This window comes from Stegodyphus dumicola, chromosome 3, assembly GCF_044657685.1.
Source record: "Stegodyphus dumicola isolate Sdum_Otavi_A_Nest chromosome 3, ASM4465768v1".
NCBI lineage: Eukaryota > Metazoa > Arthropoda > Arachnida > Araneae > Eresidae > Stegodyphus > Stegodyphus dumicola.
This window is the reverse complement of record NC_140770.1, coordinates 215,408,408-215,430,916: the sequence shown is the minus strand read 5'-3', so window position 1 is coordinate 215,430,916 and position 22,509 is coordinate 215,408,408. Positions and strand designations below refer to the sequence as shown.

At 31.7% G+C, this 22,509-nt stretch overlaps 1 protein-coding gene and 1 long non-coding RNA gene across 5 annotated transcripts in view; one reads left to right on the top strand and one right to left on the bottom strand.

Moving 5' to 3' along the window:
- LOC118181480 (Krueppel-like factor 7) overlaps window positions 1–22,509 on the bottom strand; it is a 245,085-nt gene that overhangs the window by 24,880 nt on the left and 197,696 nt on the right. Inside the window, exon 2 of one of the 4 annotated variants that reach the window (XM_085813849.1) lies at window positions 885–1,008. The exons of the other annotated variants lie outside the window; for them this stretch is intronic. Within the exon in view, the coding sequence (XP_085669975.1) occupies window positions 885–890 (6 nt within the window). The 5' untranslated portion in view covers window positions 891–1,008. The remainder of the gene's footprint in view (window positions 1–884; window positions 1,009–22,509) is intronic. 4 annotated transcript variants of the gene reach the window in all.
- LOC118181481 (uncharacterized) lies at window positions 7,930–13,911 on the top strand. The gene is made up of 4 exons (XR_004756889.2): window positions 7,930–7,982; window positions 9,433–9,513; window positions 12,821–12,921; window positions 13,779–13,911. It is a non-coding gene; the product is annotated as an uncharacterized LOC118181481 (long non-coding RNA).

Here is a 22,509-nt window from a genome sequence, read left to right as displayed (position 1 = left end):
CCTTTTGTTTTGTCTTTTTAAGGGTTCTCGTTTCCTTGCTATTTTGAGCCATTACTTCAGCTTTGTAAACACAGATTCTCTCAATTTTCCGAAATGCTTTACATGTGTTATTGCTTATATTAATCCCTAGAGCTTTCAGACTGACTAAAAACATCTTCACTAAAATATATAAATTTACCGTCGCTCAAACATAATCACTTCAACATATTTATAACAACAAATGTATTTTTAGAGGCTTTAAGTGCATTCTCAAATGCTCTGCAGGAAAGGTCCTTTGAACTCAGACCTTCAGAAAAGTTTCTTTTATTGGCAAGAGATTTATTTGCCTCTGCAATAGAAAGCTCTCGCGTACATTTTTTTACATTAATCAAACGTTCATAATGCTGAATTACAGTCGAAGATTCCAAAGAGTTTACCAGTAAAAAATGAAGAACAAATTTTAAAAAGAAAGGGGAGAAAAGGTGGGGAAAGAAGAAAAAAAAATTTGAAAGGGTTCACAATTTAATAGTCGCCAAAACGTTTAATAAGGTGTAATACGGTTTATTAGCAGATTACCAATAGGCCCAGGTGGAAGAGCGAAACATTTCTTAGGATACTAGGTAAATATACATTCAGACTAACACGGAAAAGTTACATATCCTCTGTAAATTTGAAAAGTGAAAACATATACAACCCAAAAAAAAATAAAAAATAATAATGTTCGCTTTGAAATCGTTGAGTTTGTTAATCAAAAATTCGTTAAAGGTTTACAAAATATGAAACAGATAATAAAACATATTCCAAATTTGGGCTTCCAGATGCCTATATTCCAGTGGAGGACTACGTTATTCAGAATTTGATTGCTCTAGGTACGTTGTTTTTTACAATGTCTTAAACATACATACATTCATGCAGATTCTTCATTACTTCATTTCTTGGGTATTTCTTCATTTCTTGGGTATTATTTCATTACTTCATTCTCTTCATTCTTCAATGTAATACAGGGCGATAATATTTGGTAACAACAATCTGAAAAGTGAAGCTTTTGTAGCGGACGACGCAAAATGCAAAAGTGAAATTAATAACCCTTCTGGGCTAATAAGTCTATAAAACTCTATTTAATGTTCTTAATTAGATATATCACGATTAAAATACATTCTTATTTAAATCAATCAGAGTAAATAAAAACAATAATATTATTGAGAATTTCATCTGTTGCTTTTAAATAGCTTAGTTTGTTAAACAGACAGATTCAAACTGAAATATAAATATATCACATTTTGTCGAATGTCAACAGACTTGAATGAAAAGTGAAAAAACGCATTTACAGTGGAGACATTTAAAGTAAATCGACGTAAAATGGGCTAAAAAGGAAGGGTTTTAGCCCGAGGGGCTTTGTCCCTGAGGGACTACTGTTTTCGTTTTGCGATTTTGCGTCGAATCACTCTGAATGTCCGTTTCACTTTTTAAACCAAATATTATCGCCCTGTATTACATTTGAAGAAATTAAATAATGAAGAATCTGCATAAATGTATGCATGTTTCTCGCACTGAGATAAAACAACCCGGAGACATCAAATTTTGAAAAACGTAATCCTCCACCGAATATGGGCATCTGGAAGCCCTAATTTGGAATTTGTTTTATTACCTATTTCATATTTTGTAACACTTTAACGAATGCTTGATTAACAAGCTCAACGATATCAAAGGGAGCAATGGCAACACTGTACGGAGGGAGATTATCTCCAGCGAGCGAGACTGCGTATCGGAAATTCTAAAGATATGCTCATTTTAATATTTTGCGATACTGCTGTTGAATTGAATTTTATGATTTAAGTGCGAAGAACATGATATTTAATAAATAAAGGTAACACGCAAAATGTTTAAAAAAAAAAAAAAAAAAAAAAAAGCCCCCTTTGGGAGTAATGTAAAATCTGAAAGATTTCATATTTTTATTTATTTAGTTGTTTCATTTAATGTAAAATTATATGAAAAGAAATTTATCAAAGAACAATCGGCGCTCACTATATAAACCATTTCATTCTAATACCCAGAGCAAAAAGAAATTATTAATCCACATTCATTATAGCAACAATTCATTATAACCTTCTCTTTCTTCAGGATACAGAATGTCGTTACGAGCGTCAGTTTCCTAAAAAACTGTGTATAAATATTCCTTATATTTAATTAACTATGTATATTTGAATAGTTTGAACAATATTAAAAGTAGAAACATATGGTAAGGCTTGGATCTGTTGCTACAAAGTCTAGGATCTTTCCTAGAGCAACACGCGGCAAGAGCTACACACGTATAGAGCACGTTCCTAGAGCAACACACGTATAGAGCAACACGCGGCAAACGATTTTCTGTAGAATGATATATGCGCAACTCTATACTTAAGAATAAGTAAATAAACATCTTTGATTTTTATAGCTTCAGTCCATGTGGAGACGACAAAATAAAGCCGATTTGAACAGATTTAGCCCACGCTGTTGCCAACTTCAAACTGAATGTGGTGCTCTTATCTCTTACAAACACTATTCTTATTTTCAAAATCAGAACTGAGATAACAAAATGTCATCCGTTAGTTTTTTTGCTTACTGAAACAATATAAGAGTAGAAGGAAAAATAATCTTCAAAATGAAATGTGTTCATAATTTCCTACCTTTTTGACCTAATCATCTTTGGTTTATTGAAACAATTTATCTCTATGTCTTCTATGTTTAGAAAAATTCTATCGCTGTATAATTGAAAAGATCCCAAATTTTCATCATAATCGTTACATTTCATTTTGGATGCTGGCGACAACAATTTTTCAGTCGACTTTTCAGAGATTTCTAGAAACCTATTTTATATATGGCATTCGGGGTATAGAATAACATTTGCTAAAAAACATTGTTCTAGTGTCAGGGATAAAAATGACTTTATAAGCTATATTGAACAATGTCTTTTAAAATAGTGAAGAGAAACTGAAGCTCTTATGCATGGATCGGCATCAGTCCAAATAATTTAATAAAATACATTAACTTTATACTAACACTAATGTGAAGAATTTACGCCTTATTAAGATTTAATTTAAGCAGCTTTATCGAAAGCATAACAATTAAATTTTATTTCACAGCTTATTGTAAACCGGTAAGTCTGAAAATAATTTCCCGGACGAAGTACGATAATTCTCGTATTTACAAACATATTTGCACAGTTTTACTAATACTAATATTAGAACTTTCACCTTTATTGCTACCATCTCTTCTTTTGCAAGTTTAGCCCATTTGTAATTCTAAATACAAGACGGTCGCTTCATTACTCCCAATTCCATGTGACTGGAGATGAACCTCAAAGTTGTAAAGAGAGAGTTGTCTAGCAATTAGGTCGTCTCGTCTCATCGAGAGGAACTCGGGTGCGGTTACCATAGTAACGACGAGATCGCGTGACGCTCACACGCGCTTGACCTCTTTTCCTCACTTTTCCCTATTCGCAGCGATTACAGCGCCACGAATGTTACTCTTATACAAAACTTAAAACAATGTGTTTAAAATTTTCAGGATTTTCACACTGCCAACGAAGATACACAGAATTTCTTAATGAAGAATCTGTATGTATGTAGGCATACAAATATAAAAGTTCTTAGTTCTTAGCTTTGTGAAAAACGGCGGCGCCAAGGGCCACAAAATTCTGAACATGCGTAATCCTCCACATGAACATGTGCACCTCGGAACCGCAATTTTTAATTTCAATTTTATTTATTTATTTAATATCTTACACAATGTTCACGATTTTTTAATTAATAAACGCAACAATTTGAAACAGAGAAAAGGCAACACTACTCTAAACAAACACTTTTACAGCCGGCGTTCCAGTATGTTGCCATTCAACAAAATATAAGATACTTATCTTTCAAATTTAATTAACAAACTCGGCTATTTAAAAGCCGGACAATGTGTTGCATCTGCCTGAAATAAAATACAATTTCCTTCCAGGAGTCCGCATGTCGCCCATCGGCAAGGGGTACGATATTATTTCACTTTTTAATTTAATCTATTGGTTATTGATTATCAGACGAAGCAATAAACACACAGATAAACGGAATTAACAAAAAGCAGTTCTCAGGAATATTTCTTTTAATTTTTGAATCTGACCAGTTTAAATAAAAATGTGTTTAATTCATAATATGTCAAACTAAAAACACAACTAATAATAATTTTATGAAACAATATACAGGACATTAGATCTGGATTGCGATACCGAGGGTTCAGGTTCGAATCCCGGAGGAGGCATGGATGTAAAATTTGTCTATTCCTTCGTAGGAGGTAATGGTGGGCCGCCTATTACGTGCCTCTATCATTTCTGCCTTAGGAGTGGCCAATGCCGTTATAGGAAAGTGCTCACCATTGGGGGAAGGGACTTGTGAATGGCTTCAAAAAAAAATTTTTTTTTAATTTGAGATGAATTAAATTATTGAATTTTTTATTGAAAACACTCGTAATCCCATACCCTATACCTTTGAATTTCAATATAATTAAAATCAACAATGAAAAAATATCACTTTAAAATTGGGAATATTAGAAAATTTAAAATTGTAAAAACAAACACAATATTGAAAAATAAAAGAATTTTATAATTGGTAATATTCCTAACCAGAACTAATGAAAAATTTAATCCCAATTAAACTAATTAATGTCCAACATGTAGGGGGGGAAACTGGTTTACAGCCTTCATTCATGGCATTCTGAAATGTGTAGGAGAAAGATCTGGGAACCGGGGCATAAGTTTTTAGTGTTGCCTTTGGCGTCTGTACTAAATATATATACAGACACACAAACATATGAAAGCATAATAGAAAATTCACTAGGATTTATTTATCATGAATCAGGTTTAATTAAAAATCTCTTGTTTAAAAAAAAAAAAAAAAAAAGAAAATTTTAAAGATCTCTTATTTTAAAGACCAAAGAAATTTGGACTGGTGTTTTCAACTTAATTTGTCAAAAGCTGTAATAGAAAGTAATAAGATAGACTGAGTTGTGATTAAAATCGAATGCATATTTTAGTACTGAAATTTCTTGTGAGCATAAATCTGGTGCACTAACGTCTTCAGATAAATTGAATAATTGCGAAAATTGTTATCACAGACCATAATAAAGAATTCAATAAATTTTACGTTTATTATGGAATGATATAATTGACTATGAAACAAACAAATAAATCTAAGACTATCTATTACTGAAAACTCGGGACTTAAATTTAGCTAAAGCCCGGCTTCTGTGTCCCCCTCCCCACAATTTTCGAGTAAGATAACTGCAGTAACCAAAATTATTATAATTATTTATTTATTTATTTATTTATTTATTGCATCACTGAATTTAGCAGAGAATTCCGCTGTTTTAGCGACATCTTACTTCGCAGTTACTACACTGGCATTAATGCAAGATATTAAATATACCACTTCTTTACTTTCCTTGGGAGAAGAAAAATAAGCGAAAAAAACTTGAGCTGAGGTAAGCAAACCCTATATGCTCTAATGCAATATACTTATGGCGTAATGCGATTTGAGAACCCCCCCCCCCGAGTAGAAACTCGGACTATACTCATCTGATCAAGAAGGCTTTAAACATATTAGAAGTAAAAACATCGAAAAAATTTTATGTGCCCGCAAAAGTAATACTTTGTCTTTGCAATATCCTTTTTAAATTACTTGCTTTTCTTTTTATTCTCAGTGCCCCATTTTTTTACTTATAATATACTCACCTTATAATTTGATTTTAGTTCGTTTGATTTTAATGCTACTTTCTTTGATTTATTATTAATTCATTTAATTTCCATGTTTTTTTTTACTTTGATTTTTACCTACTTATCGTTAATTTGACTTAATCATTTTGTTTATCGTTTTAAATTTTATATAATTATGACCATAGAGTGTTTATTGTTTCTTCATTAATATTTTCTCTCTTCATTTTTATTCACTGCTTCAGGTGGCCTGAAGGTTCTGGGATTTATAGTTTAAGAAATTACTCCTTGTATAAAATCGTTTAAATCTAGTTATTTATTCGTATCTGCCACCCTTGATATATGGAAAACCAGGAGTTCCCGGAATGTTTTTGGGCCAAAAATCCAAACTGACAAAATCCCATTTCAAAAGAATTCGGAATTGACTTACATTTACTTAAATAAAAGTACAATTCCATCAATTGTGCAAGGTTCGGATAACCGAACTATTTATAATATGATTCTGATGTAAAATACATTAACATTAAATTAAATATTGTAAATTTGGCATTCTCACAACGAGTGACCTACCGGACCGTATCTATAAGAACAGGTATTTACTTAGTATGAGAATTACAGGTCACATCTCGAGGAGCTCAAGATTTAATTTTCAGCTAATACAAACTGACATCCCCCGTACACTTCTTTTACTCCTGATAGCAGAGTAAAATTTACAGGACATTTTTTTTAACTAATGTTTTTTGCTTGTTTGTTTTTGATTGTGGAAATCTTTCGAGGGCTCTCAGCCTAACAGAAGAGATGGCTTCGTGAAGACATTTCTATGGGTAACTGGATCGTATGCGCATTGCACATAGGGTAAACCACAAAAATGCCCATGCAGCCGGAATGTTCACCGGAATTCCAAGCCCGGACTAAATTATCAGTGTTCAGCGACTCTACTGCCGGGCCGCTGGTGGGCAAGTATATTTAACAAGAATAAAATGTAATGAGAAACATTATATGCAAAACCTTTCAAGAAGTAACATATTTAATTTTTCTTCCGAATTTCTTTCATTGTAATTACACAATCATTACACTAATAGTTCATACAAAAACAGGCGAGAAAATACATGTTCTGTCGTCTTAGACATGCAGATATTTAACTTAGTATTAAATGTACTGCACTGTATTAAATGCAATGAAAACTAACGTAACTCGTCTTAGATTTGGGATGACCTTCCCAGGCAGTAACATTGAATCCAAAATAATAATTCCGAAGAAACCTTTTTTAAAGCTTTAAGCTTCCGACGTCGGGGTGTTTTTTTTTTTTTTTTTTTGGGGGGGGGGAAGCATCTACAATTTCGGGTCGATGGCCTAGAAAAAGAAGGCTTCGGATGCGTCGATGCGAAGAAAACTCGATGGTCATCTCCGATAAAATAATTCTTTGGAAGGATTTTTAAAAGCTTTGTTTGGTAAAATCTCTATGCAGATTTACCTCGCGTTTCCTAGTGATCTTTTCCACGATCCGACCGTCAGTATTAAGACAATAGGCAAGGATAATAAAAGAAAAAGTTTTCTTTTTAATTTTAAAAGCTTGTGCATTAACTAACGAGTTATATTCTTACACAATAAAAACGATGATCAACGGGAAAAACCGTAAAGGAAAATACGAGAGAGAGAAAAATTTCAAGTAATTTTACTATTACTTCTTCCCCAGCCAATAAATTTAAATACATCTACTACATACTATTAGAAATATTTGTACTCAGTTCGAGGATAAAGCTGGAATAGATTTCATCATTTTAGGCATGTGAATTACGCATTGTTTTAACAGAAAACGTATAATAATCGGTAAATACTGCACTGAATATTTTTCAATCAAAAAGCAGCTGTGACATATACTTAGTTGCATTTTTATGCAACTGTGAATTGCGACATGAGAAGTTTGGCTTGATTTGGTTTATTTAATTATGTCAAAGCACTCGACGGCTAACTGCCTAAAGGGAGGGATGCCTTCGTGAAACGCTCTATAACACTCTAAATCTCGCAGAGTGGGATTTGGAGGGTGACAGCAGTTTTCGCTCCGTTTCGTGTCAAACAACGCAAATTTACTGTCTTGGTAGCAGGACATGTTTTCCACTTGCAATAATAACCTTGGGGAAGGGAGTGAATTGAAGGAGCAGGATGACCCCCTGTCTTGCCATTGTCCACCCCGACTGACCAAACAAGTTTGCTAAGCCAAAGAACGCCATTTCAAGCGAGGACAGTCGTAACAATGGATACAGCTCCTTTGCCAAAAGTAAGTTCGCTTTTAAAATATATATACAATTATTTCTTAATATAAATATCTTAATTATTATAAATTATAGTTAGATTTATGTGTCAAAATTGAAGTATGTAATAAAAAGTAGTTTTAGTTTGCTCTTTTTTTTTAGGTGTCTGTAAATTTGCTTTAAGAGTGTAATGCTGTAACGTAGTTTTATTTATTACGTACTGCTAACATAATGAAAGCTGTACGTATGGATGGTACTTTTTGTAAATAATTCTTAACATTATTTTTATTTTTGAACAATTTACACAAAGCTATCGAATTTAATTATTTAAATTTAGTTTTGCATGCATTCCTATTTCAAATAGGAAGAACAGCGGTGGGAAAAAAAAATGCATACTAAAGTTTTGATTTTTTTTATAACATAAAGTGTGTAAATTATTTGGTAGTATTGGAAGAAATAAAAACCGTATACTTTACTGAATTTCCTATTGAAGTCATATCGTTTTCGGCTTCTAGTAGTTTTTAATAGATTTTTAACTTTCATTTTTTATAAATTCTGCTTATAGTTTGTGACAATAAAATTCACTTACTGTTGCAAAGCTGAATTTTTCCAAAATATAAACACTAGCACTACCTGGGTCATATCAGCACTCTAAAACTTATATTTTTGCAAATATGTTGTTTTCTCGAGAGTGTAGGTGTAGCTAAGGCCTCTTGAACATTCAAAAGTCCGGGAGGCCAATAAAGCTGCTAAGACGGCTTTCCGTTTACGATTTAAAAAAAATCTTGCATTCTTTAAAAAAGACTTAAAGCTTCAGATTTTAAATTATGTCCAAAGGGGCGTTTTTTTAACATTTTGTGTGTTACCTTTATTTATTAAATATCATGTTCTTCGCACTTAAACCATAAAAACATTCAACAGCAATATCGCAAAATAATTTTAAAATGAATTATTTTAAATCATTATCCAAGGGTAAGTATCCAAGTAAATCATTTTAAATGATATCTTTAGAATTTCCAATACAGAGTCTCGCGAGCTGAAGATATATATATATATATATATATATTTTGTTTTACTCGTACAGTCTTGCCATTGCTCGCTTTGAAATCGTTTACTTTGTTAATCAAAAATTCGTTGAAGTATTACAAAATATTAAATAATAAAGCAAATAATAAAACCAAATTCAAATTAGGGCTTCCACATGCCCATATTCTATGTTACGTTATTCAAAATTTGATGGCTCTAGGTACCGTTGTTTTATTACAATGCGAGAAACATACATACATTTATGCAGATTCTTCATTATTTAATTTCTTTAAATATAATGTTTGGTGGCAGCAATTTGAAATGAAACATATCGGGAATCGGTGCAAAATGCCAAAACGAAATTAACAGTCCTTCTGGGAGAAATTGTCAAATTTATCTGTCCGTTGTCTTTCTTTTAAACTGTAGCACAATAAAATACTTTTTTTTCAGGAGGCATTACATGATAGTTCAAAATTATCAGATTTTTATAACTGCAAGAAGTTCCCGAAGATGCTGTTAATGTCCTAAAAGGTAATTTTATTTTCTACTCTGTTTTAAATTAAAAACTATACCTAGTCCGGATTTTTGAAAATGTCAGATATTCAGTTGACTTTATATGCTATATACATGTATTTATTTTATGCTAAATATGTATTTACTGACAAATATACGTATATGCCAATATATAATATGTACACCAAATGTTTATTTCTTTTAATGCAAATAAGAAAATTAAAAAAACAGTATTTATTTTTAAAAAATGTAAGGCATGTTTTTTTCAGACTTAATTAAATAGTAAAATTCGCACATGTCTAAACATTTTTATTTCAACTGAAACAAAACGACTTTTTTATATGTAAGCCATAAAACCTAAATGTTTGATGCATTTTTATTTTATAATATGAAAATTAAGCAATATTGCCTTATATTTGTGGCAGCGCCTATCATATTTAAAAAATTAACTTATTTTATTAACAGATAATAGAATGGACAATTAAAAAACAGCTTCCCCTCCCTTCTATTGCGGGAGAAAACCTAATTCGACGGGTTATTTTTATTTATTTATTTCCCCCTTCTAAGAAAACTTGTCAGGCATACTTTCAAAATTGTCGAAATATATACTAATTTAAACATGATAATTCTAAAATGATTCATAGATTAATTCATATACATCAATTCAATAGTTAGAAAGTTAAACTAATGACATTTACTTATTACTTTTCAAGATTATTGCCTTTTCATTTCAATTAGTTATTATATCTTCTCCTAGTGATATTAAAATGAGTGAGAGGATCTGATGAAGTTAATGTTCAAAATAATATAATTGTTTACATTAGCAAAAGCTATTGTTGTATCAAACAAGTCTTGTAAACCTTTTCTTATCCACAGTCCTTTAAAGTAGGAAAAAAATGTAAGTAACCAGATCTTTATAAACTCATATGAATTCATTTAAAGACCCAGGTAACACAGCTTGTTTACATTTTCAATAACTAAGTTATGCGAACACTGTTAGAGGTGTAGCCAGAGTTCTTGCTGCTTCGCTCAGTGCACAATAAAAAGTCTATAAAATGTCAAAATGATATATATAAAAACAAAATATCTGGGTTTATTTTTGAAATAAAACATTAATTCTAATACCGTAAAGTACTATTTTGTTTGTTTTCCTATACACAAAATCATTGATAGTATTCTAAAAGTTTGATTTACTACTCTATCAGCTGATTTGTAGACAGTATGGTACAATTTCTCAGTCTTAGGTGTTTTTTAATCCATTTGTACTTTGAAAAATTCTTCTCGCAACAGTCATGAAAAAATTTTACAGATGTATATCAGTATTTGGAACTGCATTCTGAAATTTTATGAACTGCAGAAGTTCAAGTGCACATCCTTCCACCTGCCTTCGAAAACACTACCGCAAAGAATCCAGTAAATGTAATCGCTGCAAAAGCACAAAGCTGGTAGAATTCTCTTGCGGCCTCCTCGCTTTCTTTCACTGCTGTTCAAAATTTATTTGCATGTGTCATTTTTTCTCAATTTATTATTAATTTGTCTGATTTCCGTGCTGTTTCCTAAAAGTGATTTTAAAGTGTTTGCAAAGAAAATTTACAAAACTGCATACTCGAGTACTTGTCTCGGCATGAAATTAAGCATAATGGTTGAGATACAGTCAACAAAATATTAAATTGCGTTTAAAGAATGTTTCCTTAAGATAATATGTTGCCGAAAATTTTCTTAACGGAACAGTTTTTGGGACAATTTTGAGAAAATGGGAGAAGGCCAAATTGATTTCAGTAACTAATATTTACTTTATGTAAATTTTACTTACGTATGCTTAATATTATATTTCCTGCTACTCATTCAGAGTCGTAGCTAGGGTTTTCAGCGCCCAGGGACAACTGAAGATTTCGCGCTCCCTACTGCTTGCCGAGGATGCAAAACATTTAATTCTAAAATGCCGTAACATCAGTTTGGCGCCCCTTGGATTCTGCGCCCGCGGACAGATGCCCCTTGCCCCCCTCTAGCTACGCCCCTGCGCTCATTTTAATTTATATGCCCTAAATACCATGTTTAACAGGCTGTTTACTTACAAATGCTTAATATCATGCTTTTTCTCCGAACATTAATGCACATCCGCTAAATATTACCCACCAGCGGCAAAGTCGCTGAGCACTGGTAGTTCGGTCCAGAGTTTGAATCGCATGAAGGAGCTGGCTGCATGGACTTTTTTCTGGTTTTCTCCATGTATAACGTATATACGAACCAGTTTGCCTTACAAAGACCTCCACGGAGGCATCCTTCCCATTAGGCAGATTTTTGATGGCATGTTAGCAACTAAAGGACAAATAAAGGCTTTGAAAAGCTGTCATAATTTTATCGAACCTGTCGAAACTATGCTTGGCAGTAGATTGGATCAAGCTCTGAATACAAAAACAGGTCAATTTGAAACCAAAATTGTAAAAGAAACATTTCAGTATGTTTCAGTCATAAAAACAATTGAAATGGTTTTGTCTAATAGCCATGTAAGAAATTGTATCGAAACTGAAACAATTTCTAATGATAGACATTTAAAAAACAGTTTTCATCTTTTTATGTCCCAAGAATTTTGAAATATGTGGAAACAAAACGCCCTGATCTTCTGGTACCAAGTATTGCTGATTTCAGTGGTAAAAATCTTTAAAAATTTAACTAGGATTATAAATGATAGAATTTAATTAGGATTATAAATGATAGAATACTTTAAAACTTTTCTTTGTTTACTGTTTTAATTACCTAGAGTAAAGTAATTTTGCATCTATTACTCACATTGGACTTTATTCATAAATGGCTTATAGTTCTTTTCTTCTGGCTCGTAAAGGTAAGCTGTAAATGCATGTGCCTCTAGTGCCAAAGGCCTTTTTAATGATATTTTTGTAATCATTATGTAATAAACATGTGTATTTATATATATATATGTATAGATGACCTAAAAGCATTAGTTTTGCTCACAGAACTTTTGCTCAGCTAAAATTATTGGAAAGAAAGAGGGAAAAAAGTTTTATTCATTATTAATGAGTAAATATTTGGCATAAGTCTATGCATAAAAAATAATTTCATATGCTTAGCTATAAAATTCTTTTCATAGGATAATATTTTTAGTTTGCAGTGTATGTATATGTAAATAAACTATTGATACTATATGTAAGTGAGTTGAGCTGCATATCCTTTGAAATTTGCTACATATTCTATCTTGAAAGGTTCATGTGTGATATTTATATAGTTTCAATTAATTATTACATTTCACATGCAATTTTTATCCAGTATATGTCTTTTATATATACTTTTATTTTTATTTTTGTAGGGTAAAGGCAAAGCAAGTATTTTAGCATCAGGCTGTTTTTTGAAAAAAAAAAAAAAAAAAAAAAAAAAATCCAAATTCTGCACTTCTAATATTTGCTAAATGTAAGTATTGAGGAATTTTGATATGCTTTGCACTAACTTTCATTTTAAGAGGGCAGATTATATTAAAATAGCCATTTTACAACAGTGAATGTATTTGACCTCATGTGGCTAAAATTCATCTTCTCAGGCTGCTTTCGACTATTGTACCCACAGATGATGCATGGTCATTTAGCTAATTTCTGTAGAATTGGAATTGCATTGATTTGAATGTCACCTACATACTAGCAAATATTTCGAGAGAATAAGATGGTTTGTAATATGTGTGTTGCCTTTATATGATCTAAATCTAAAGCATGACACTAATCATATATATGCATGTATACACAGTGAACATAGATTTTTTTTTTTTTTTTTAAACTTGTAAAGTGATAGAAAAATTGCTTCAAGGTGAAATTCAAAAGATACACTTCCAGCCAGACTATAGCGATCATGAAATCAAGAACAAATATCTTTACAATAACAATAGTTTATTATGAAGGGATAATACTTGTTTTCATAAGGAAAAGACAGACTAATTCTCCATATAGTTTGTTCGTTTTACATTTTTATGTACATTATTTATTACATTTTTTATTAAGAAGCAACGCACAAATAGCAGTATGCATTACTATCCTATTCTATATTTGCATCAATATAATATTTACATATTCCTATATGTATTTATACTGCATTTTTTACAGAAACTAAAAGCAAAAGACCTCTATTTGAATGGAATTACTTATTTTCAAAAGAAGAAAAAATTTTCTGGCGATATTTTGTAATTGGAAAGATAAACTTTCTAGTATGGCTCATTGGTATTTGACTTGTCCTAATAGATAGGTAATGGATGTATTCTTAATAAAGAAATTTATTTTCAGGGAATAGAAGACATGGAATCTCTTGGACCAGCTCAGAATAAACAGCCCATGATAGTGTGTGTTACAAGTTCATTCTATATTAAAGCAGTAAATCACTTAATAGCATGCCCAAATCATGCCATGAAGGCATTTGACATTCTATTTAAAACTAATTTGTATTTAGCATTTAATATGCACATACATCAACAAATTTTTATAATTTTGTGGCAAGCCTTTTGTATAATGTCAGCACTCCTAGAGCTTGTGTGGACTCTTTAAATACACGTTTTAGTATGAATTTATTGCATTCTGTACATCCATTACATTTCATATTTTTAATGTCATTTTATTGTCATATTTTCCATTTTTATATATGTATATATATGTACATAAATTTCCTAATAAAGAGTTTTTCCATGCATTTGCTTGCTTTCACTTATATTTAAAATACTTCATTCATTGAAATTGTTATAATTCTGCAGTTATGGTAATGATTCCTATTCGGATTTAATCAATAAATGAAATACATAATAATTTTCAGCAGAATTATGAAAAATGAATTTTTAGCTTACACATGTGAGCTATAATCCATATTATTTCACTTTAAAATTTACTTTATTTTTCCCAAATGAGACTTGGAATTAGCATATATAAAAATAAGTTATAGTCTAAAAGTATATGTAAGCATTTATTCACCTGTAATGATTAATGTATAGAAATTTGTATGCATATAACTTCTCAAAAATAGAAAGCGTAACAAGCTAACTGAAGATTTTAGACTTTATTCATAATTTGGGGTAATAATTAATTTTAAGCTCTTCATAATTATGTAATAAGAAATAGAAACATTTCTTTTGCAATATTTTGTGCAATATATGAAGCTAAAAACAATAGCATGAAAGTAGTATTTTATGGTTACTTATTTTCTGAATCTCATTTATTGAAAATAAAGCTGAATAGTTTTTCATGTAAGGGAAATTAAATTCGCATTTGTTTCTTACTTCAATGTATATTAAAATTTATTATTCGATTTTTTATGCATATTATGCTCAAGTACACAAACAACTAGTAACATCAATTCACAAATTGTATTAATATATTCACTTATAAGTAGCATTTTAAGAAGTTAAATCTATCAGATTATGATACAGGTTTACTGACACATATATATATATGATCAGCTGTTCTAACACATTCAAATTTTCATTATAAAATTTGTCAAAAACTATTTTTAATAAATTACTTTTCCAACTAGTATGATTATTTAATGGAAAATTTAGCTTACAATTTACATGATTACGTGCCCAAATCTTGTGAATAAGCATAATTTGCTTTTTTAAATTAAAATATGTATACAAAATTTAGAATGTATATCACTATATATATATATATATATATATATATATATATATGATTCATCTAAAATGATTTTTTTAAATTTCTTTTATGAAACTAAGCATTTTTTTATTTCTCAAATCAAATTTTGAAAATATCTGAAATATTTATTCAAAGTTTTAAGTACCTGAAAAACCTTATTTTTTATTCAAAAACTAAGTTTTTCATTGCGAATATCTTGCTATTCCAGTTTTTATATATAAGTTGCATTGACGTTCTTATTTTTATTGCTTACTACACATAGAGGTAAAAGGCATGTTTCTGTAAAATAAAATATATTCTGTGAGTGCAAAGTAATTTCACATCAGAAGTACTGTGAGAAAGTGATAGTGTTAAGTATTTCAGAATGTTAACTACACCGAATTTCCAATATTTTAATATGGATGTAATTTTTTTATATGTATATTTCGTTAGATTTGGAAAGAAAAACTGTGTCTAAACAATGAAGATATGATTGTCTGTAAACTGTGTTTTTTTATTTCAGTGATGGTCTACTTTGATTCATAATCCAGTTTTTATATATAAGTTGCATTGACGTTCTTATTTTTATTGCTTACTACACATAAAGGCAAAAGCCATGTTTCTGTAAAATAAAATATATTCTGTGAGAAAGTGATAGTGTTAAGTATTTCAGAATGTTAACTACACCGAATTTCCAATATTTTAATATGGATGTAATTTTTTTATATGTATATTTCGTTAGATCTGGAAAGAAATCTCATCACCAATAAATGTTTAAGTAAGTACATAGGTAGCAAATCTGAAACAGATGTATATATCAGATAATTAAAATCACAATAGCATATTAAAAAGTAGTGTAAAATATTTTTTTCAAGAGATAATATTAACCAGATATCTAAAACAATACATCAGCTATAAAGTTTACATAGCAAATACCAATTTTTAGTTTGCCTATAAAATAATTATATAAAAATCGCATCATCAAGGAGTGAGCAGACTATTATTATAACTCCTTGTAATGTGTGTGGTTTCACCCGAATATCGGGCGATATTTGACTATCAAAGAAGAGCGAACGAAGGAAGAGTCACTCCTGTTTTTGTGTGAAAAGGAACCGCTTTTTACTAGAGTGAAATATCGCTCCTTCGAGGTTGGTGCCATTTTGGCATTAGAGGGAGGTGGGATATCACTCCTTTAGAGTCGGATAGGACTCTTTCGAATTTAGAGTGAAGGTAAATTGGTTCGTATACACGTTATACATAGGTAAAACAACCATAAAATACAAATGCAGTCGACCCGTTTGCGGGATTCGAACCTCAGACCGGACGCGTAATGGCAAACCGCACATTGAGTTCATCAATGTTAATGAATTCCGCTGACTGCGCGTGTTCAATGGTGTATCGTTGGCGTGGGAGGAAATATTGGAGACTAAGGGGGGCATAAGGAACCCTACAATAAGCTTGTTAGTCATGTTGGTTTTACTGTTTTACAGTTGGAATACTACGGAAATTTGTTTATGCTTATTGCATGTGCTTCTGTTTCATTTCATTTTGGTTATTTTTGTTCATAAACATTACATTTAATATAGATTATTTGGAAATAGGGTCAGTTTGAATGCCTAGCAGGCATCAGACCATATACTTGAGCTGTTTTATATGTATGGATTGTTTATTCCAATAAAGCCCACTTATTTTAGATTAATTCAGTAATTTAAACTGGATTTATGCTTCAATTTGCTAAAGTAAATACGAATGGAACGTATGGTAAATACTCAATTATTCCTCAGAAGTATAATTAATAAGCATTCAGCTAATATATCTTGTAATGATTTTCCTGCTTTGTAATCCTTCTTAAACCAAAATTTGCGTAGTTTACAATCGATAGTTACACTTTAAGTAATGAAGCAACTTACAACCTGACAAGTTTTAAAACCCCGAAATGTTTACGCCCAGATAACACAATATCAACCGTATGCCGTATTTATCTTCTTTTAAAATTGAGCCACAGTTGTAATTGCGCCAACTTCTATCCTGGGCATGCGCAGTAAACGAAATTCGTTTAACATTAATTAACTCAATGTGCGGTTTGCCATTACGCAGACTGGACTACAAGTATTCAGCGACTTTGCCGTTCGTCAGCTGGCGGGTGCAACATGAGAAATACGCTGCTAGTTTAAATTTTAAGCGCAATTTTTACATCAGAGCAGAGCAAAAATTATTTACTATATAAAAACAGAACTTAAATGTTTTGAAGATGTTTTCGCCTACATTTTAGAGATATTTTCCGCTCACAATCTTACTTTTCTAATTCTATTATTGGTTCCTTACGAAGTAATTTTAAATGGCAGGGTAGCCAGCTTATTTGCTGCAGGCATAATCATTATATATAACAACTTATCCAAGAACTACCTATATTCCAGAAATTGAATACATTCACGTCACCTACAGATAAAGCATTAAGAATCGTAGAGGTGATGTGAAATATGGTTAAATAGACATTTAAAAAAACATTAAATGATGAAAATTTTTATGCTGTTGTGATATATGCTTGTTGATTTTTAAGTAATAACAATATTTTTTATCAATAACACGCCTGTCACCAAGGTAATATTAATTTATTTGAGTCATAGAATAACAAAATCAGAAAATATAGACAAGCTCTACATGACCAAAATTATATTCGATTGCATTATTCAGGTATCTTAGAGTTCTTAGAGAAAGCTTTTCTTTTGACACAGAAGAAAAGGGTCTTTCAGTTGATGAATTTACTTTAAAATCGCTACATCATCAACAACAAAATCAGCAATAAGCTATGACTACCCCATATTAATATTTTAATGACTAAAATAAAAAAAAAGGTTCATACTACTAAGCACTGCGTTTATTTAGTCGATGTTACTTAAATGCGATAGCAGATACAAGCAGTAGAAAATAGTACTTCAGATCATTTTAATTGTGCTTGCAATGAAACGAAAAATATAAGAAGAAAGAAAGAGAGGAAAGGCGCGTGACAACAAAAACACGGGCGTTGCACAGAGGTCATCGTCTTAGATATAATGGTGTTGGTAGAGCCACGTTCTTACTGTTGTTGGAACAGAAAGAGAACATTAGAGAAAAAAGCTGGATTATTATTGCGAAGGATTTGTGTACATTTTTAACTGAATAAAAAAATAAAAATGCTCTTTGACTGTTTGTGCTTCTGTCTGTAAATCTCTCAAATGGGAAAAATAGAGCTTTTCAGAACTGTTGTCAAACTAAAATACGAGACAATGGGCCATTCGTCAGATCTCGTGAGTCGCCAGCCAACCGTACCCCAACGTCAAGGGTGTGCACTAGCTCGCAAATCATGGCGAATTTCGTAGAAAACAGTTTTATTTCAACTCCACTCGAAGAGAACGACAGAAAAGCAACGAAGCTCAAAACATATCTCAAAAATTTAATTGGGGGGGGGGGGGAGCGTCTTCCGTTTAATTCAAAGGAAAGCCATTATGTAAATAATGATCATCTGAATATTCAATTCACTTTTCAATCCAAAGAATGTCTATTTGGGACAGGCAGATCTTATTTTTTTACATGAAAAAAATACGGAGGATATTCGCATGTGCACTAAAATGTGTAATAATTCCATTTCATAAACTAAGCTTGTTGCTGGTTTTAATTGCACTTGCACCAAACGTGGCAAACTTCTATTAAATAAAAATCTGATGTGGACACTGCATGACTTTCTTGCACGACCTATTAAATTACACACATTTTTTGCTGCGTTTCATTTAAACACTTATTTCCTGTAATTAGTCTAACTTAATTAAACTAATCCCTCAAAGCAAGTTGAAAATGACATCAAAAATACAATGCTGTTCTTTGCAAATGTTCTATGCCAACAAATTTAATCGTACGTGTATCAGTCCAATGTCATTTATGGTTTGTCAGTGCGCTGATCGATTCGAAGATCAAAATTTTGTGTTACCATTAAAACAATTTCATTTTTTTTTTTCACTGTAATCGCAACTGTGACAGTGTTGTTTGAAACCATCACAATCTCGAGTACATACCTTCAAATAACCGTATCTGAAATTAAATTTCGACTGATTGAGCGGGTAGACCTCTAGGAATACAGGATATTATGCCAGATGCATACACACATACGTACGTACATACTTACGTCCAGACGTCAAGGAAGAAATTCCCTTTTCAATAAATTTTACAATCCGTTTTGGTTAAAAGAGTCCTTTATTCTGTGCGTAAGTATAGACGTAACGAAAAAAAAAAAAAAAAAAAAAAATTCCAAAGGGATCCGAAAACGGTCAAAACGAGCCTCTTGAAATATGATACCCGAAATTTTTCGCCACTAAAATATTTCCTTTACTTCGTTCAAAGAAGTAAAAAGATATCGGTACGAAAGAGAAAATATGGCTTATGCGCGCTAAGTCGAATCGGTGTAAAAATATTTGTTGTTCTAGTTAAATATTGCTCTTTGTTTACAGTTAAGTTGAGTAAAAAAAAAAACTTTGTAGTATGATTCCAAAGGTGTAAATAAGCACTTCTTTGAGTAAGGCATACACAATTTCGCATAATAAACAAATACAATAAAAGTCAAAAAAATTCAAAAGTCTCACAGATCCCTTAAGCTGAAGGAATAATTGACGTTAATGTTAACGCCAATGTTAACTTCTAGAAGTTTAAAAGCATTCGAAAATACCGATAAGGTTCTTCTTCGTTTTTTTAATAGCTAAATTTTAACTCCTTACAGCAAGAGTTGGAGAAACGCATTAAATAGTGGAAGCAGTATGCAAACGTAAACAGCGGGTAAAGCGTTAAACAGTCATCTGAGGATCTCCTTTTATATTAGCTCAATTCTACATTAGTATGATGTGAATCAGGACATAAAAGAACATGAACTCAAAAAACATAAGCTGGCTAATTAAAGTGAAAATAAAAACCTTACTTGCATTTTAAAAATACTCCAGCGGAGCGTTTTCACACAGAAAAAATTATTAATTTGCGTTACACGGCGAAAAAGCCAATGGAGAGGAGATATCTACGAAGCTTTCCGCTACCAGGATTACAAGTATTCAAGTCCTATTCATTCAGCATGGCGTGCGTGTTCTGAGAAATAAACGATTTTTCAATCAATGCGCTACACTGTCTGTCACAAAATACAAGACACCCGCAGAAATCTTAATGAAGTCTAAAAGAAAATGTTCATAAACTCTTAAGAGAGAAACGAAGACCCTACTCCAGTTCTTGCAGGTATGCTAAAAAGAACTGCATTTAAAAATCGTTCTATTAAAAAGGAAAACTTCAAAAGTCGCAAAAGAATCATTAAAACTTACAACTTGAGCACGTGAACAGGGTACCAAAATGATAAAACGTGCGTGCTCGCGTGTCCGGGTATTTATCCGGCGGCGCCTTTTGTCGCAATCGAATTTTTTTTCTTCACGATGCCTTAAATAGCTTCATCCCAGTTTAAAGCTGACGCTTTTTTAAATTCCTGTCCGTATGTGAATGATATAAAACGTTTCTGTCATTCTTTACTTTTCGACACGGCTTACTCAAGTCATTCATCTTCCAACACAATAACGTGCTCTCTCCAAATATGTAACGGAGGAATGGTATGTTTTTCACTTTCATATAATAACATGTCACAACAGAAAGCAGCAAAATGTCTAAAGAGAACGCTTTAAACAGCATATCTACACGCAAGCTTAGGAGGATATGCATGTACATAATGAACGAATTAACGTGGATTAAGAAATTAATTCAGGGGCACTGGTTCCCAAAGTACGAGTCGCGAAAAGACTCGAAATTTTTTGTTTTCGAAATATAGTTATAGATTATTATTTGAGCTTATAATTAGCCTAAAGGGGCAATTTGCCCAGGAGGGCCATTAATTTCATTTTGGCATTTTGAGTTAGTTTGCTATAAATGTCGATACCCTTTTCAAATTGTTGCCACCAAATGTGAGAGTTCTCCATTATATTTAAAGAAATTAAATAAAGAAGAATCTGAATGAATGTATGTATGTTTCTAGTACTGTGAAAAAACAACGGTAGCTAGAGATATCAAATTTTGAATAACATAATCCTCCATTCAAATATGGGCATCTGGAAGCCCAAATTTGGAATTCCGAATTTATTTTATTATCCATTTCATATTTTGTTAAACATTAAAGAATTTTTGATTAACAAATTCATCAAAGCGAGCAATGGCTACACTGTATGGGGGGAAAAAAATCTCTAGCACGCCAGACTGTGTTTCGGAAATTCTAAAGATATGCTTCTGTTAAACATTTTGTGATATTGCTGTTGAATTGAATTTTATAGTTTTTGCGAAGAACATGATATTTAATAAGTAAAGGTAACACACAAAACATTTAAAAAAACGCCTCTTTAGCGTAATATAAAATCCGAAAGCTTTCAGATTTTTTTTAATTTATAGATTTTAATAATTTATTGTTTATTACAAATATTACAAATTATTAATTATTACAGTTCATTTATTTACACGATTTTTCCTCAGCAACCCCTTCTTGCTCTTTTTTGTGAATAGCTTTATGCATGCTGGTCACTACGCTAAAAAGGTAAACGAAGCAATGGAGGACAGTGCTTCTAAAAATGCGGGAGTCGCCATCCCATGTGAAGGCCATGTAACTAAATTTGGGAATTACAGAAATCTTAGCAACAAAGAAATTTCTGACGCGTAACGACAGAAAATTAATTGAAAACCAGTCTGGCAATTAAATCTACGCATATATTACATTTGTGAGATTATGATAGGGTTTGGTTTCGTTTACTTAATTATGGCAAAACATACTAGGGTATCTGCCTAAGGGAAGCGATGCCTTCGTGGAGGACTTTTAAAGATGACCTGCCTCGTCTACATGTTACACATGGGGAAAACACTAAAAAGCCTATGAATCCCGCCCCATTCGCCTAAAATCGAACCCAGGTCGGAATTACCAGTGTTCAGCGACTTAACCGCTCGGCCGCTGGTGGTAGATTATAACAGAGAAAACGCGCTTGTGCTGGCTTGCCAACTGTGCTTGGTCACCGAAATTTGACTAACTAGTGTCTCCATATAGTCACTGCTGCAGCTGGCTGAATATGAGTAACATTCTTTAGTAATCTGCGAAAAGTGTTTTTTTTTTGGGGGGGGTAGCCTACGAGCCATGGTAAATGTATTGTACTTGTTCGCCAGACCTTATTTTAAATTAGTATATTTACTGTTCTGTCTGTTTGATAGAAAGTTTGTTTCTGTTCCTACAGTTATATTCATGAAAATAAATTTAGGGAGTGCATTAAGCAAATACAGAATGGAATCCAACGGACAGCCTTTGGGAAAAAAAATCCAAAAGTTATGTAAACCTTGTTCATATATCCTTTGTTATCAGAACATACAG